At 41.7% G+C, this 17,500-nt stretch overlaps 3 protein-coding genes across 6 annotated transcripts in view; 2 read left to right on the plus strand and 1 right to left on the minus strand.

Moving 5' to 3' along the window:
- The window catches only part of kcnd2 (potassium voltage-gated channel, Shal-related subfamily, member 2), a 28,464-nt gene extending 21,363 nt beyond the window's left edge, over positions 1 to 7,101 (plus strand). Inside the window, exons 4-5 of one of the 2 annotated variants that reach the window (XM_068733986.1) lie at positions 14 to 261; positions 2,303 to 7,101. In XM_068733986.1, coding sequence (XP_068590087.1) covers positions 14 to 261; positions 2,303 to 2,492 — 438 coding nt within the window. In that variant the 3' untranslated portion in view covers positions 2,493 to 7,101. The remainder of the gene's footprint in view (positions 1 to 13; positions 262 to 2,302) is intronic. The other variant, XM_068733987.1, reaches the window with a different exon arrangement.
- A 550-nt stretch (positions 7,102 to 7,651) lies between these two features.
- Positions 7,652 to 15,726, minus strand: tspan12 (tetraspanin 12). The gene is made up of 7 exons (XM_068733988.1): positions 14,884 to 15,726; positions 13,782 to 13,864; positions 13,237 to 13,372; positions 12,558 to 12,623; positions 10,528 to 10,635; positions 10,267 to 10,410; positions 7,652 to 8,643 (listed from the first exon to the last, which is right to left on the minus strand). Exons 1-7 carry the CDS (start codon positions 14,947 to 14,949, stop codon positions 8,353 to 8,355), a joined length of 894 nt encoding a protein of 297 aa, XP_068590089.1. The 5' UTR covers positions 14,950 to 15,726; the 3' UTR covers positions 7,652 to 8,352.
- A 1,264-nt stretch (positions 15,727 to 16,990) lies between these two features.
- ing3 (inhibitor of growth family, member 3) overlaps positions 16,991 to 17,500 on the plus strand; it is a 6,018-nt gene continuing 5,508 nt past the window's right edge. For all 3 annotated transcript variants that reach the window (XR_011105259.1, XM_068734057.1, XM_068734058.1), the window contains exons 1-2: positions 16,991 to 17,109; positions 17,257 to 17,328. Coding sequence is in view for 2 of the 3 variants with exons in the window: in XM_068734057.1 (XP_068590158.1) it covers positions 17,082 to 17,109; positions 17,257 to 17,328 (100 nt within the window). In the remaining variant the exon portion in view is untranslated. The remainder of the gene's footprint in view (positions 17,110 to 17,256; positions 17,329 to 17,500) is intronic.

Below are 17,500 nucleotides of genomic sequence, written 5' to 3' on the forward strand. Positions count from 1 at the left end.
GTTTCTACCTCAGAACCACGAGTTCGTGGACGAGAAGATGTACGAGACGGGCTGCAGGGAGGTGACTTTGGTGAAGCAGCCGTCTCGCTCCTCGTCCTCCTCCTCCATCTCCACCTCCTCGCCTCACGGCTTCACCTCTTGCTGCGCCCGCCGGAAGAGGAAGACCTTCCACGTGCCCAACTCCAACATGTCCGTGGGTCTGCACGGCGGCGTCCAGGAGCTGAGCACCATCCAGATTAAAGAGAGGCCGCTCACCAACAGGTAGGAAACAGGTGTGTTCAGACCGAGGAAGAGGACTTGAGGTCGTCGGTCATTGAGGAGTTTAAGAATGTAATTTTGGACAATTACGAGGTTGTAGAGGTCCATAAAGAGGGGTTCTAGAGGTTCTAATGATCTTTAGGTAGTTCCCTTTGGTGCTTCCAGGGGTTCTTGAAAAGGTACCTGATGTCCTTGAGGAGGTTTTAGATCTCTTTATAAAGATTGTGGAGTACTTATATATTACTACAAGTTATTACTTGCAAGCTTTTTGTTTATAAAGTTGAATGCGTGAATCTGGTGAACTTAAAGAGCAAAATGAATCAGCTAGATAAACAATTCTGTGCTTTAGTAAACAATTTAATCTTTAAACACATTGGTTATATTGATATGAGCGGTGATGACACAACTGATGTGCTCCGTTCTGGTGGTTCCGATGATCCTCATTGTGAAGGTTGTAGAAGTTGTTAGGGTGGTTTCATGAGTCCTAAATGAGATTTCAGACGTTCGTAAGAAAGTTTCAAAGATGTTTCAGGAGGTTTTTAGAGCTCATTGTGAAGTTGGAGAAAAGGAAGTTGCAAAAGCCCTGATGAAGATGTTGGGAGGTTCCAAAGGCCCTTGATGAAGTCCTTAACGTGGTACTAGAGGTTGTTGAGGAACTTCTTGTGATCCTTGAGTCGGTCAAAAGGGTACAGCACAGCTCAAAAGGGTTCCAAGGGTTCCTTTAGGAAGGTTCAGAGCCCCAATGCTGTACAGGTCTTTGAAAAGGTGTTAGAAAGGGTGTCATTGAGGGTAAGTGGCTGAAGAGGTTAATGCCCCATAAAGAAGTCCCAGGGATCCATAACGAGGTTCTAGGGACATGTGATGATGTTTAGAGATCCTTGAGAAGGTTGCAGAGATTATGAAGACGTTTCAAAGGTCCTTGAGCATGACTTAGAGGTGGTTTGGGAGGAAACTGGTGATTCCTTCAATAGATCACTGAGGTTTTGCAGGTTCTTGTCATGGGTACTTAAGGGGGTAGTGGAGAAAGTATTTAAATCATGGTTTCGCTCCAAATAACCAATCAGAGAGCAGGGAATTTCCATTCTAGGTATAAATAAAAATATATATTCATATTTGTATGTTTTGTTCATACAATCAGTTAGATGAAGTTTTAAAGAAGAACTGAGGAGACGTTCCTGTTTTAAACCTCTAAATAAATGAAATTAAGTTATAAACAGTGACAGTTGGAGCCACACACACTCTCAGACACACTGTGTATATAAACACATGGCTCCAGAGATCATGTGACACAGCATTCCCATGGAGAGTCAGGGAGCAGGAATCCAGAATATGTCCGGCTGTGGGAGGTCTGGGAACTTTCTCCTAAACATGGACAGCTGTGACAGCAGCTCGTCTCTATAACGACCTCCAACTGTTTCAGCCTCACCATGTCCTCTTCCTCTCTTCATTACTTCCTCACAGTCTTGCAGTTAAATGGTCTGAATGTCCTGAGTCTTTATCTTAATGAATACGGCCTCTTGTTTTGTGTTCAAATTCATGAATTATGAATGAAGCTGGATTCACATGTTGTAAAGAGGTCACAATGTGGACGACCCGCTCCTCACAGACGTCAGCACGATATTCATCAGTTCTTCTATATATATATTCCACTATTATTATGAATATGACAATGTGATGTGTTTCATGTAAACATCATATTCTGTTTGTATATTCTGAATTATGGATGAAAACTTTGTTGCCATTCTTTTTCTCAGTCTAATCAACTAAATATCAGGACTTCTTGGTGCCACAGTCTAATTAATTTGATCACTACAGCCAATAGTTAGTAAAGCTGGAGTAGAGATGCATGTCCAGAAGAAAAGAAGGAGAAACATCATGAAGGACTTGGATATCAACAGGTTTTTGGATATGAACAAATATCTTTCAGAGAAGGTGTTTGAAGTAATGAAAGAATTCAGACCTCGACTTCACACCTCTGAGCTTTTAACTTCCTTCATTTAGTAAATGTAATCGTCTGAAATCTGTTTCCTTGTTCCCTCTGTAGTCGCTCCAGTCGATCCAGTCTGAACGCTAAGTTTGAGGAGACGGTTCCTCTGAACTGTGACCAGTCGTACATCACCGCCGCCGTCATCAGCATGCCGACGCCGCCATCCGGCGCCCGACCCGAGCGCAACTCTTCATCCGGCCCCATCGACTACTCCCAGGCTAACATCGTCAGGGTGTCCGCACTCTAGATTATAACGTCTTCCCCCTCCGACACAGAAACACAACCCACCCAGCGGTCAGTCATCGGGGAGGTCGGCGGCCCCGCTCCACCACAGACTCAGAGGGCCGGGGTTTGGATCACATGTCCACGACAGAAGTGACGGGTTAGCTACCCTAAAACTCAGCTAACTCCTCTTTTGTCTTCTAGGAAGGATTTCTATTCCGGCAGTCGAACATCTGAAAAAAGAAAATGGCCGACTGGTTGACGACTGATCGCTTTATCTGAATGAAATTTAAATCGTCACCACGGCTGTTTTTACAATCCTGTATGTCTTTAGATTTAATGTCCTTAAACGCAAAGAAAGCCGATGCTAAATTATTTTTAGAATGCGGTGTCAAGGAAATGTCACATATTTTGGGAAGTACACTGTTAACCATCCAATAGCTAGTTTCAGTTTGCCAATAGCCTAGCTTAGCACAAACACTGGAAGCAGGGGGAAACTGCTAGTATAGCTCCATCAAGAGAAAATAAACCACCTTTCAACAGCTGATTTACAAGTTTTATCTTGTTAGCAAACATGCTAGTCACCAATCCAAGCAAACGTTGAACTAGCTGGACCGTAAAGCTAACTCTGAACTAGCTGGACCGTAAAGCTAACGTTGAACTAGCTGGACCGTAAAGCTAACTCTGGACTTGCTGGACCGTAAAGCTAACTCTGGACTTGCTGGACCGTAAAGCTAACTCTGGACTTGCTGGACTGTAAAGCTAATGTTCAACTAGCTGGACCATAAAGCTAACTTCATTCATGGCTTTCTCTCCATGTTATAAATGTCTCACATTAAAGAAAAATATCTTATGTTACTGTCATGACCTCTGCTAAGCCATAAGAGAAAAGTAGAGTCAGGACGTAAAGATAAAGTTCTCTGACTGTGAGCTAAGCTAACTGTCTTCCAGAGCTAACAGCTCCTAAAAACTAAAATATCTAATTTTCTATTTCTGCTTGTGTGAAATAAACAAGTTGAAACATAAGGAGATAGTTTTGGAGTTGTTGGAGGGCGTTTTTTTTTTTTCTTTACCATTAGCTTTCACTTAGCTAGGCTAGCAGTTAGCCCGTCTGTCTCTGAGTATATATTAGCCATGGTTCAGAATTATCATACTTTGTAATTTTGTGTCCTGGACAATTTCATTGTGTTTCTCATTGAAATCAATCAATCCATTATGGGATAGTTTCTACATAAATTACATTGTGTTATCATTATCATATATTTTCTACATCCTAAGAGTCACTAAGAAAATCAAACATCAGTGACCGTCAGTGTAGTTTTTACTATGCAAACCTTCAGAGGACTTCTGCACCACTGAGAACACTGAGGTCATGTGGTCGGTATTTTATAATTACGCATAAAGTTAATCCCATAGTCACTCATTTCATATTCAAGTCATTTTTTAAAACAACAAAAGACAAAGACAATTTTGTTCCTGAGAGGGTTTTAAAAGAAAATATTGTTGAACAGTAAACTATGCGATTTAAAAAAAAATTGGGATATATTGGGGGGAAAGGAATCTTGTTTTATTATTATATTTATTTTATTTTACTTTATTTTGTTTTATTCAAACATTTTTTTTTTTTATAATTTCACTGTTTATAATTGTTATGTATTAATTTTCTCGTTTTAATTCTAATTTCCCATTTATATATTCACGTTTGCATTTGTTAATCTATTTACTTTTCATTTTTATTTGACCTCACAAACGAATACGTACTAAATAAGTATGAGTTCTGCATCACGGCAACGTAAAATGTTTAACAAATGTTCTTCCCAATACGACCCGTTGTTCCTGTAGAGGTTCAGTGTGTAGGATCTGGCGGCGTCTAGTGGTGAGTTTGTAGATTGCAACCAACTGAAACTTCTCCCGTGAGCCAAACGAAACAGTAGCAACATAATGGATTCCATAAAGAGCACCTGCTCCGTGACTAGATACAAACGGCTCATGCTAAGCTAACGAAAACCACAACAATTCTTATTTTCAGGTGATTATACACCAAAGAATACAGACATATTAATATTATACATTTCTGCCAGTAGATGCTACACACTGCTCTTTTAATTCGTGGATTCAGTGGAGGATGTTTTGTATTTGCAGCTAAAACCTTTGAGCATGTTCAGTATCTCCGTATGTTTCCATGATGCATGTAGATCTGAGTGAATGAGACCCTGCTGCTGTGATTTCATGGAGTATGAATCTGTATATATTCCTATTTTTTACTCTCTGCTGTACAGAAACACATCTGAAAAACACTGATGTCAATTTGTGATAAAAGAGAAATGGGTTTTTTTGTGTTGCACCGCAGCTTTTATCTATGTTGTCTTTCCCCTCCAGGTTTTATTTAACGCACATGTCGCCTGAAGTTATTGTTCTTTTCTTAATGTAACCAGGGTTAAAGCACTGTGTGGGGCGGATTTTACTGATTTCAGGGAGATTCAAGGATGTTTCAGTAAGATTTAAATATCGGACATTGTTCTGTATTTAATATAATTATTAAGTCCCATAAAACACAATTAATAAAAGCTCTGCACCCATAAAATCAAGCAGGATGTAAACTGTTAGCTGCGTCTTAGTTTTCACTTATATTTTGAGTCAACGATATCAGCGACAACACAGAACAACACAGAAACATTGAGTGGTCTGAACTCAAATTACATAGTGAACAGTTGGCTCTTTAAAAGAGAGAAATGACACTTGTTTTAATGTTTTAAAAGTTAGCAATCACTGCTAACGTTTGCTAACACAATGTTATGTCTGATTATTTATTAGCTAGCGTTAGCTGTGTACGTTAGCTAGTTAGAAATGTAACATGGACCGCGTTTAGCGACAGAAAAAGCTAATTAATCGTCTGAAATCCTCAGTTACACTTTAAAGCACATCACATCAATATTTGTACGACTTTAATCAGGATATTTGTACTTTCAGAGACGAGCAGCAGCTTTTCCTGTCAGTCTGTGAAATTTATAACGTTAGCTAACGTAGCATTAGCTCAGTGGCTAATGGACTGATTGAGAGCTGACGTGACTCACCAGCACTTTGTCATTACGACCATAAGTAGACACCCACAGAGCAGTTGTCACTAAATATAAGTCCAGTTTTATCTGTAATTATCAGAATAATTTAATAATTTAATGGTTGTAGCTGCATCGCTAAATGTGAGCTACACGGAATGTAATCTTATTGATTGAGACAGCTGAGGGAGGAGTTCAACATTTGGGAAATACTCTTATTGTTCAGATGGATATCAACATCTAATATCTGTTAAGTTCAGAGCTGGAGTCAGGACTTTGCTAGCTTAGCTTAGTGCTTGTTCCAGAACTCCCTCTAATTATATTTGTGTGCAGACTAAACAGTGTGACTCATAAATTAGTGACATGTTAGTTTTATGTGTATTTTTAACTTCACACAGAGCTAGGCTACCTGTTTCCCCTCTGCTTCCAGTCTTTATGCTATGCTAGGCTAACGTAACAATCCTCTTCTCAGCAATAAAGTCAACGAGTATTTCCTAAAAAATCTTTGAACGACTCCTTAAACTTCCTAAGACACTAAAGTCTGTTAATATTTGGATGCAGTCTTCTGCTGAAGTCATAAAAGATATTTTCTATCTAGTGTGCACAGGTTATTAATCTAGACGAGATATAAATAATATGAATACTTCAGGACTTCAGGGTGATTTATCTGAGTGATCTGTAGGTCTGAAGCCATCGGGACAAAAGGGGGAACTCTAAAAAAGCCTACTTGTCTTTTTTTTGGGATGAAAATGGTTGAATTAGAAGATGTTGTAACACCTGAACCTTCTTCTTCTGGTGGATTAAATGGATTTTATTGACATGGACTCACCTCGTGGACGTTTTCTAGTCCTCAAACTGGATTTAAAGTTTGTTTTCAGAGCAAAAAGCACATTTCAGCGTTGAAGCATCAAACATTCGTGGACGACTGAAATAAATTCAGCATCGATGCAAAAAGTTTTAACGACGGATGTCTCATCTTCTGGAGCTGGAACTTAATCTTAAACTTGATTAAAAGCTGATTTCTTTCTTTCTTTGAGTTAATTTTGGAGTGAAAATGCAAATGGCCGACCCTGTTAGCTGAACCTTCATCATACATCACTGCTTGATAATGCAACATATGCAACCGCTTTCCTTTTGTAAAGATACCTTTTGAATTTAGGGAAACGGGGGGGAAAAAATATTGAAAAAACATATTTTTGAGGATCATATTGTTAATTTCTGGTTGTAAAAAAAAAGGTTATTATTATTACTGTTGCTAGTGCACATGTCCTGTAATTGTTATTGATGGTGTCGTAAATCATCTTATTCTTTCAATAGTTTCCATAACAAGTTGTCGTGTCTTATGTTAAAGCTCCACATGATATTTTTCTAAAGCGTTCCAACATGCATGAGAAGTGATTAAAGGATTTACTTGTAAATTGAAGATGATAATTCTTACGTTTGATTTGTTACCGCTTGTGTTTGTATGGATAAAAAATATGAATTATTGAGGACGGTATTGAAGAGGAGAAGCTTCTATGGTTTTAGTGCAGTGCGGTGTCTGAGTAAATAAAACGTTGTCCTATTTAAAACACTCAAGCAAGTCTGGATGTTTCCTTCCTCCCTGATAACTCTTATAGTTACGGCTGGTTCAGCTTTATAGTTAGGGCTGGCTCAGGTTTATAGTTAGGGCTGGCTCAGGTTTATAGTTAGGCTGGCTCAGGTTTATAGTTAGGGCTGGTTCAGGTTTATAGTTAGGGCTGGTTCAGGTTTATAGTTAGGGCTGGTTCAGGTTTATAGTTAGGCTGGCTCAGGTTTATAGTTAGGGCTGGTTCAGGTTTATAGTTAGGCTGGTTCAGGTTTATAGTTAGGGCTGGTTCAGGTTTATAGTTAGGGCTGGCTCAGGTTTATAATTAGGGCTGGCTCGGGTTGATAACATTTGGGAAATACTCTTATTGTTCAGATGGATATTTTTGGATAGTTTGATTTCATACGTGACAAATGTAAAATAATCTCACATGTGGAGAAACAGACTTCACAATAATACATAAATAATAAATATCACATTATTCCTCTTCTTTGTTTAACCCCACCCACCTCATCTGCAGTCTGATCACTAAATCAAACATCCACAGTTGCTCCTGCTTTGTAGTTTTTTGCAGTGAGTCAGATTTTATTAAATATTTAACACCATGCACATGTTTTCACAACCAATAGACACAAAGAAAACGTTCACTTTGACGATGTTCAGATGTTTTTCACTTCTTCACTTCTTCACTTCATGTTCTCCTCCAGTGAAAAAACCCAAAGTCCCAGAACAGTTCCTCTGGTTTTTTATTCATTGTTTCTATCAGAATAATAACAGTTTGACCCGTTGAGTTTATATCTGAGAAGAACTGAAAGTCGACCAATCAGACGATCAGGTCCGTTATCCTGGTCCGGATCAGGTCTGAGGCTGAAGTCCGTTGTCCTGGTCCAGATCAGGTTTGTGGCTGAAGTCTGTTATCCTGGTCCAGATCAGGTCTGAGGCTAAAGTCTGTTGTCCTGGTCTAGATTAGGTCTGAGGCTGAAGTCTGTTGTCCTGGTCCAGATCAGGTTTGTGGCTGAAGTCCATTATCCTGGTCCAGATCAGGTCTGTGGCTGAAGTCTGTTATCCTAGTCCAGGTCAGATTTGTGGTTTATTGTCCATTATCCTGGTCCAGATCATGTTTGTGGCTGAAGTCCGTTATCCTGGTCCAGATCAGGTTTGTGGTTTATAGTCTATTATCCTGGTCCAGATCAGGTCTGTGGTTTATAGTCCATTATCCTGGTCCAGATCAGGTCTCAGTAACCAGGAAGTGAGAGACCCCTTCAGGTCAGTCGCTCCATCTCAAACCGTTGTTCTCCGGGTTTGGAGGTGGTCTCGGGTCCGTTTGGGTCTTCGGTTGAGGGGCCGTGTGTGACAGTGAGGGGGGCCGAGTCCTCCGGGTCCTGGTTCGGGTCCGGGTCTGGAGACTTCCTCCCGTAGTAAAGCGCCCAGAGCAGCGTGAGGGTGAGCGCCATGGCGAGGATCTGAGCCACGCCGATGGACACGCCCAGGAAACGCAGCGCCTGCAGCTGCTTCGTCCCTCGAATGAAGCCGTAGATCTTTGGACCGCAGCCCTGAAGCAAAACCACAGAAGAAGAAACTAATTAAAACTACAGGAAGTATTATTTCAGTGCCAGACTTCTTCAAGGCTTTTATTGTGAAACATCTGCAGGAACTGTTGAAGGTTTCCTTGACAGAAAGTCTGAAAACAGCAACAAAAAATAGAAAATAATTTTTGAATAAAAATATTGTTATTGTTTTATTTCAGAATTTATAAAGTTAATTTTGATAAATTATATTATATATTTATAATATATTTTTATATATATTATATAGGATATGATTCTTTTTAACTGTCTCACTCACTTCTCTTTTATTAAAATATATCTGGGTTTTACATCATTTAACATCATTTTTGTTATAATTTATTACGATATAATTTATATTTTATCTCATCTCATCTTCAACCGCTTATCCGGGATCGGGTCTCGGGGGCAACAGCTCCAGCGGGGACCCCAAACTTCCCTTTCCCGGGCCACATCAGCCAGCTCTGACTGGGGGATCCTGAGGCGCTCCCCAGCCAGTTTGGAGATATAGTCCCTCCACCTGGTCCCGGGCCTCCCTCGGGGTCTCCTCCCAGCCGGTCATGCCTGGAACACCTCCCTAGGGAGGTGCCCAGATGGCATCCTTACCAGATGCCCGAACCACCTCAACTGGCTCCTTTCCACTCAAAGGAGCAGCGGCTCTACTCCGAGTCCCTCACGGATGACCGAACTTCTCACCCTATCTCTAAGGGAGATGCCAGCCACCTTCCTGAGGAAACCCATTTCGGCCGCTTGTCCCCATGATCTAATTCTTTCGGTCATGACCCAGTCCACATGACCATAGGTGAGAGTAGGAACGAAGATTGCCCGGTAGATAGAGAGCTTTGCCTTGTGGCTCAGCTCTCTTTTCGTCACAACGGTGTGGTAGAGCGACTGCAATACCGCCCCAGCTGCTCCGATTCTCCGGCCAATCTCACGTTCCATTGTTCCCTCACTCGCGAACAAGACCCCGAGGTACTTGAACTCCTGTCTTGGATGACACGTCTCAGCAATGTTGAAGAGACGTGTCATCCAAGACAGCCCCTCCACACCCAGTGCCTTCAGCATTTCTGGACGGATCTCATCAATCCCTGGGGTTTTGCCACTGTGAACTTGTTTGACTACCTCAGTGACTTCCACCAGGGAAATTGATGATGCTCCCCCATCAGCCTCCAGCTCTGCCTCTACAATAGAGGGCGTATTAGTCGGATTCAGGAGTTCCTCAAAGTGCTCCTACCACCACCCGATTACCCCCTCAGTTGAAGTCAACAGAGTCCCATCCTTACTGTATACAGCTTGGATGTTTCCCCGTTTCCCCTTCCTGAGGTTCCGGATGGTTTTCCAGAAATTTACTTGATTTTACTTGACTTTTTTAAAAGAAAATTACAATTTTTAAATATCACTATCTGTATTTATTTCTTTATTATTAATCTTTCAGATGCTGCTGCTGAGGAGGAGGAGGAGGAGGAGGAGGAGAAGGAGGAGGAAGCAGACACATAGAAACCAGTAGAAAAGCAGATCAAATAAAACAGACTCAGATCGACGCCTCTGATTGGACGAATACAGGCGTGGCTCCAATTGTCTCTCGTCCAATCGGAGGCGGCGGTGCCTCACCTCTTGGTGCAGGTCGCTGAGGTCGTGGTAGTGGGCGTGGCGAGCACATCCTGGATACTGATTGGAGCAGCAGGAGTCAGGAGGCCACTCCATCTCTGTCATCTCCAGCCAATCAGTGAAGTAGATCACCCCGCAGCATTTAAACTGAGGACAACACACACACACACACACACACACACACACACACACACGCACCTGTCAGTGTGTGTGTGTGTGTGTGTGTGTGTGTGTGTGTGTGTGTGTGTGTGTGAGTCCTCTGACCTCTGTCTGGAAGCTGTTCCAGGTGTGTGTGAGCCACTGGTAACGCTGCAGGCCGAAGTTCTGCATCCGAGACTTCAGACTGATCATATCAGAGCGCTGGACAGACGGCTGAGAGACAGACAGGTAGGTAGAGAGAGAGACAGAGAGAGAGACAGGTAGAGAGAGAGGGAGACAGACAGGTAGAGAGAGAGACAGACAAGTAGAGACAGAGAGAGAGAGAGAGAGAGAGAGACAGACAGTTAGAGAGAGACAGAGAGAGAGACAGACAAGTAGAGACAGAGAGAGAGAGACAGACAGTTAGAGAGAGAGACAGAGAGAGAGAGAGACAGACAGGTAGAGACAGCGAGAGAGACAGACAGACAGGTAGAGAGAGAGAGTGAGAGAGAGACAGAGAGAGAGAGACAGACAGACAAGTAGAGAGAGAGAGAGACAGACAGACAGACAGGTAGAGAGAGAGAGACAGACAGGTAGAGAGAGAGACGGGTAGAGAGAGAGAGAGAGACAGACAGGTAGAGAGAGAGAGAGACAGACAGGTAGAGAGAGAGACAGGTAGAGAGAGAGAGACAGACAGGTAGAGAGAGAGAGAGACAGGTAGAGAGAGAGAGAGAGAGAGAGAGACAGACAGGTAGAGAGAGAGAGACAGGTAGAGAGAGAGACAGACAGACAAGTAGAGAGAGAGAGACAGACAGACAGGTAGAGAGAGAGAGAGACAGACAGGTAGAGAGACTGATATAATCAGTATCATCAGGACCCCCCCCCCTCAGGTAACCCTCCTCTCAGCAGGTGTGTCAGCTCTCTGCTGATAAGAAACCATTCACTGTGACTACAATACCCACAACCCCTTGCAGCAGGTGAAGCCTGTGTTGATGAGATCAGATGAGATAGTGATGAGGGTCACATCAGCCTGCAGGTGTGATGAAGACTGGAGATCTCTTTCATCCTCCTCTTCATCATATTCTTCTTCTCCTCCTTCTTCTCCTTCTGCTTCTCCTCCTCCTTCTCCTCCTTCTTCTTCTTCTCCTTCTCATTTGTTCTTATCAGTTGTGTTTTGTGGTAGTTGTGTATTATTTGTTTAAGTTGTGTAGTAGTTGTGTATTCGATGTGTAGTACTTGTTGTGTAGTAGTAGTTGTGTATTTGTTGTAGTGTAGTTGTGTAGTAGATGTGTACTTGTTGTGTAGTTGTTGTATAGTTGTGTAGTAGTTGTGTACTTGTGGTGTTGTTGTTGTGTAGTAGATGTGTAGTAGATGTGTAGTAGTTGTTGTGTGGTAGTTGTTGTGTAGTTGTGTACTTGTGGTGTTGTTGTTGTGTAGTAGACGTGTAGTAGTAGACGTGTAGTAGTAGTAGTAGTTGTGTAGTTGTGTAGTAGTTGTGTACTTGAGGTGTTGCGTGTCTCACAGTGAAACAGGATCTGATTAGAGACCAGTGATCCGTTCCTTTCTGTTTATTCTTAGAAGTGAGACGTGTTGGAAACTGAACACTGCAGCTGCTCACTAGCTGCTCTCTGATTGGTCCGTTTCACACGTCCAGAGGTGGGTCAAATACTCTCTAAATATTCTCTAAATAATCATTAAATAATCATTAAATAATCACTAAATATTCACTAAATATTCACTAAATATTTATTAAATATTCACTATATATTTAATTTTTTTTTAATTTATTAAATATTCACTAAATATTTATTAAATATTCACTATATATTTATTAAATATTCACTATATATTTATTAAATATTCACTGTATATTTATTAAATATTCACTATATATTTATTAAATATTCACTGTATATTTATTAAATATTCACTATATATTTATTAAATATTCACTATATATTTATTAAATATTCACTGTATATTTATTAAATATTCACTATATATTTATTAAATAATCACTGTATATTTATTAAATATTCACTGTATATTCATTAAATAATCACATATTTATAGATCTAAAAGATATTATTTAATATGATAATGAGTGTTGTGGTTTATTAGATATAATAAATAACATCAGAGTCGTGTTTTCTCACCTCATCGTAGGTCCAAACAGCGCTGGCCAACTCGACACAGAAGATCACCAGCAGGCTGCAGAAGTACTGAAACACAAGCAGACTAAATGAGTCCAGACTGTGTTTCACCGCTGTTTAAGCTAAGCTACGCTACCTAGCATTACCTTTTGTTCTCCATTACATTATGCTAAGCTAAGTTCAAGTATGTAGAGAAGTACTGAATACAACATTCAATTAAACTTTGACACAGTTACAGGATCTCAACATCAGATCCATCCTGTAAAAAGTAAAGGTGCTCCTTCTGAATGATGTCATCGTTGTTTACACAGGTGTGTGTCGGGGGTGCACTTCCTGTCTCTGCAGGTAAACCATCATCCCCCTCTGAAGTTGCTCTGTGTCCACACGTCTCCTGTTTCAGGGACAATCGTATCTCTCCTCTGTGGGACAATAGTGACACCTGACACCTGGCCCCGCCCCCCTCAGGTGACAGCAGACAGGTGATCTGGATCACAGACCGAACCCCCTTTGAACACCGGCAGACAGAGTGACCTCTGTTCAGAGGAGTCAGGAAGACCTGGACTCTCAGGTGTGTGTTATTTATGAAAGGTGGACCACCTGGAGCCAGGTGTTCAACAGGTGGTCATGTTTGATTGATCCTGAACCTACAGAGTCTGAGCCCAGTAGAAGGATTAAAACGTACCCAGGTCAGCAGCAGCAGGTTACACCTGAGGGTCCCACAGTAGCCCACCATGGCCACGATGAACAGGAAGCAGCACACGGTGATGATGACGGGGTGGACGGCTGGAGAGTACGTGAGGACGGCTGCTTCCTCCAGCCTGGAAACACATTCAGGTTTATCTCTATCTGGACTGGTGTACCTGGACCCTGGTCTGATACCTGGTCTCTGGTCTGATACCTGGTCTCTGGTCTACTACCTGGTCTCTGGTCTGATTGTGATACCTGGTCTCTGGTCTGACTGTGATACCTGGTCTCTGGACTGACTGTGATACCTGGACTCTGGTCTGATACCTGGACTTTGGTCTGATACCTGGACTCTGGTCTGACTGTGATACCTGGTCTCTGGACTGACTGTGATACCTGGACTCTGATCTGATACCTGGACTTTGGTCTGATACCTGGACTCTGGTCTGATTGTGATACCTGGTCTCTGGTCTGATTGTGATACCTGGTCTCTGGTCTGATTGTGATACCTGGTCTCTGGTCTACTGTGGTACCTGGACTCACCTGGTGTGGGCTGTGAGGGTCAGAACGGTGTTCAGAGAGTCTCTGATCCAGGCTGCTACTCCCAGCACACATGCTGACATCAGCTGGACACACACACACACACACACACACACACACAGACACACACACACGGATCAGTTTCTGCTGCCTACAAATAACATCCAGAATGTCAAACATGTTGTCAGATGGACGGACGGAGGGATGGTGGCCTACTTTTACCACAAACTTTAACTTACAGTCAAACTTTAACTTTAACTGCAAACGTAACCTTTTATTGCAGGTTTTAACTTTCACTGTAAACTTTCACTGTAAACATTGACTTTCACTGTAAACTTTCACTGTAAACTTTCAATTTCACCGTAAACTTTCACTGTAAATATTGACTTTCACTGTAAACATTGACTTTCACTGTAAACTTTCCCTTTCACTGTAAACATTGACTCACTGTAAACTTTCACTGTAAACTTTCACTGTAAACATTGACTTTCACTGTAAACATTCAGTGTAAACATTAACTTCCACTGTAAACTTTCACTGTAAACTGTAAACATTAACTTTCACTGTAAACGTTAACTTTCACTGTAAACTTTCACTTTCACTGTAAACATTAACTGTAAACATTCAACTTTAATTGTGAACATTCACAGCAAGCTTTAACATTTACTGCAAACTTAACCTTTTATTGCAGGCTTTAACTTCAACTGCAGATTTTAAATGTAAACATAAAACTTTTACTGAAAACGTTAACATTAACTTTCACTGCAAAATTCAACTGTAAACTTTAACTTCTGATGAAACTTGATATATTCGGTTCATAATCACTTTAAACCACGTGTGACTAAAAGTGAATTTCAAGGTCTGAAAAATCACATTCTGATGAACACGTGGTTTAGTTTGTAGTGAAATAAGAGACATTAGAAATGCAGATAAACACGAGTTCACATGTGTGTTTTAGTGAGATGATGTTTCACATTCAGGATGTCTGTTAACTACCATTATTGATCATATCTCTGGGTTCATAGCTTCCTTCTTAACTATCATTATTGATCATATCTCATAACTTCCTTCATGTATAACATCAGAAACCAGCGGCTCCTCTCACCCAGAACAGCAGGTTGAGCGCGTACAGCAGACACCGGAGACACCTCACCGCGTCCTTCCGAGACATCCCGACCGGAGCTCCGGCGTCCTGCTCATGTGAGCCCGGTGCACCATGGCAACATGCTCACCGCAGACACACAACACGGAGCCCGGAGACACGACCGTGGAGATTATCGCTCATTAAAGCCGAGCCTCTTCTCTGCTCCGTGCGTAAAAATACAGGCATTCCGCTCCACGCGTGCGCATCTCTCACGGCCGGACTCGGCTCTGTCCGGAGTCTGGTTTCAGCAGCTCGGCTTTATCCGGGAAAAAACCCTTCCACAACAGGTGGTTTCTTACTTTCCTTCCTCTGAAGCCCGCCGGGATGATGGAGCGCGCGGCGGCGCTGACGTCTCCAGATCCGTCACCACTCACTGAGTGGGGTCGGTTTAAAAAACACGGTTCTCCACGGAGTCACGCGCTCACACTGCAGTATGTGATCCAAAGACTTCACGCTGAAACTCCAGCGATGAAAAAGTAGAATTTAAATCAGAACAGCGTCTCAAACGTCCGCTGGTGCACGTTAAATCCTCACAAACCTGACTTTTACGCGTTAACGTTCCGCTGCGTCACAGCGCCGAACGGTCGAGATGAAGTCCGGGGGGGGGGGGGGGGGGGGGGGGGTCTGTCCCGGCCCGTCCTGCCGCTTCTTCTTTTTCTTCTTCTTCCTCTTCTTCTTCTTCCTCACTAATTAAATGCGTGCTTCCCTCCCCCCGTCAGTCAGCGGTCCTGGGGGAGGACAGAGGAATGTGTCCGCCTCCAGAACCGCAGAGCGCGAGGTCATCGGGCTGAGAGGGTTGTTGTGTTCAAGAGACACGGAGGAGGACGAGATGCGTTCAGGGACCTAAACTATGACAGATACAGTATTTATACTTTCAGTACATTAGTATGTACATAAACTACATGAGAGATATAGTATTTATACTTGTAGTACATTAGTATGAACATAAACTACATGAGAGATACAGTATTTATACTTGTAGTACATTAGTATGAACATAAACTACATGAGAGATACAGTATTTATACTTGTAGTACATAAACTGTCCATCTGGTTTGAATGTCAGACTGAATAAAATAGTAGTTTTCTGTAATATTCATTCATTATAATGTGTGTTCTTTAAATGTGTGCATTTGAGTGTTTGTAGTTCTTCCAGTTGAATCAGAGTGTTTTAATGAGAACATGTTTCATTAAAAGAGCTTCAGGGTTTTTACATCACATGTTCTGTTATTAAAATACTTTCTCTCCATAAAGCTGTTCTAACAAACTGTCTTATTATTAGAGTTAAATGTTCAGACGTTCATTTGAATGAACACATGAAGAAGAACATGAAACGATAAACTCTTCAGTCTAGAACTGATGAATTATAGTTGTGGTAAAGTTTCTGAGTGGACTTTAATTAAGAACTGTTTCACAGAATATCTATATATATTTTATATTTGTTGTTTGTTTTTTAATCTTTTGTAATTATTTTTTTCAAATTATTATCAGCAACACATCTTGTGGTATTTCACTGCACATGTTATAAATCGTGGAATCTCAGGTTTAATTTTTGAATATAGATTTGACCAAATTCAAGGTTTGAAGCTTTATTTGTCACGTAGCCCATCAGACTTTATTGTGCAGTCAAATGTTTAGTTTCCCCTCCAGTACCCTGCTTTAAATATACACATAAAGTATACAATATAAACAGCATTATCATATATAGAACATCACAATAAATACAACAAAGACACGTTGACTTGTTCTAAATAGAATATTAAATATGGTGCAGACAGAGACATGAAGGGGAATAGTGGAGTTAATTATGAGAAATATGATTAAACATAATGATATCGTTGGTAAATATGTTTGATCCTGATATGATAACAAAATAAACATGTCAGCGACTGATTTTAGGGGTTTTTATACAAAAGAAACGAGCTACGCATGTACCGAACTACATCTCCCATGAGCGATCTGGCTCTGAGAACGCAAATCAACGCCCCTGTGTGAGTTTCAACCAAACAGAACACCAGCAGCCCGTGTGCGTCACCAGCTCTGACCTCGATTTCTTGGCGTATTTTTTTTGTCTGAAGAGAAGACGAGCGACTAGCGGCGCCATATTGAAAGAAGAAAAGTGTTTCAGTAAAACGCCTCAAAACTCAAACTCTGCCGCCATGTTGTACCTGGAGGATTACCTCGAGAGTGAGTATGGGACGTTACTAAGCGACGGAGGGTTTTTATGGCGCCTTTTCCGCCTTAAATGTGTGTTAATTCGCGGCTCCGACCGTTAGCCGCGCGAGCTAGCTGGCTAACGGCTGTTTTCTTCTTCTCTTATTTTCTTGTTGGTAGTGATCGAGCAGCTTCCCATGGACCTCCGAGACAGGTTTACGGAAATGAGAGAGATGGACCTTCAGGTTCAGAGTACGTAACGTAAAGCACCGCCGGTTAACGGCAGATATCTCCGGTGTTCACACACACACATCGAGGATGGACGTGAAACACCCAGTTTAACGAAAGCTAACGTCTCAGTAAAACACAATTTAACCGTCAGACTGTAATTAGCTTGTTAGTACAGCCGGACAGACCGGATGTA

This window comes from Cebidichthys violaceus, unplaced genomic scaffold (assembly GCF_023349555.1).
Source record: "Cebidichthys violaceus isolate CVI_PGR_0920_01 unplaced genomic scaffold, fCebVio1.0.p SCAF_60, whole genome shotgun sequence".
Lineage (NCBI taxonomy): Eukaryota > Metazoa > Chordata > Actinopteri > Perciformes > Stichaeidae > Cebidichthys > Cebidichthys violaceus.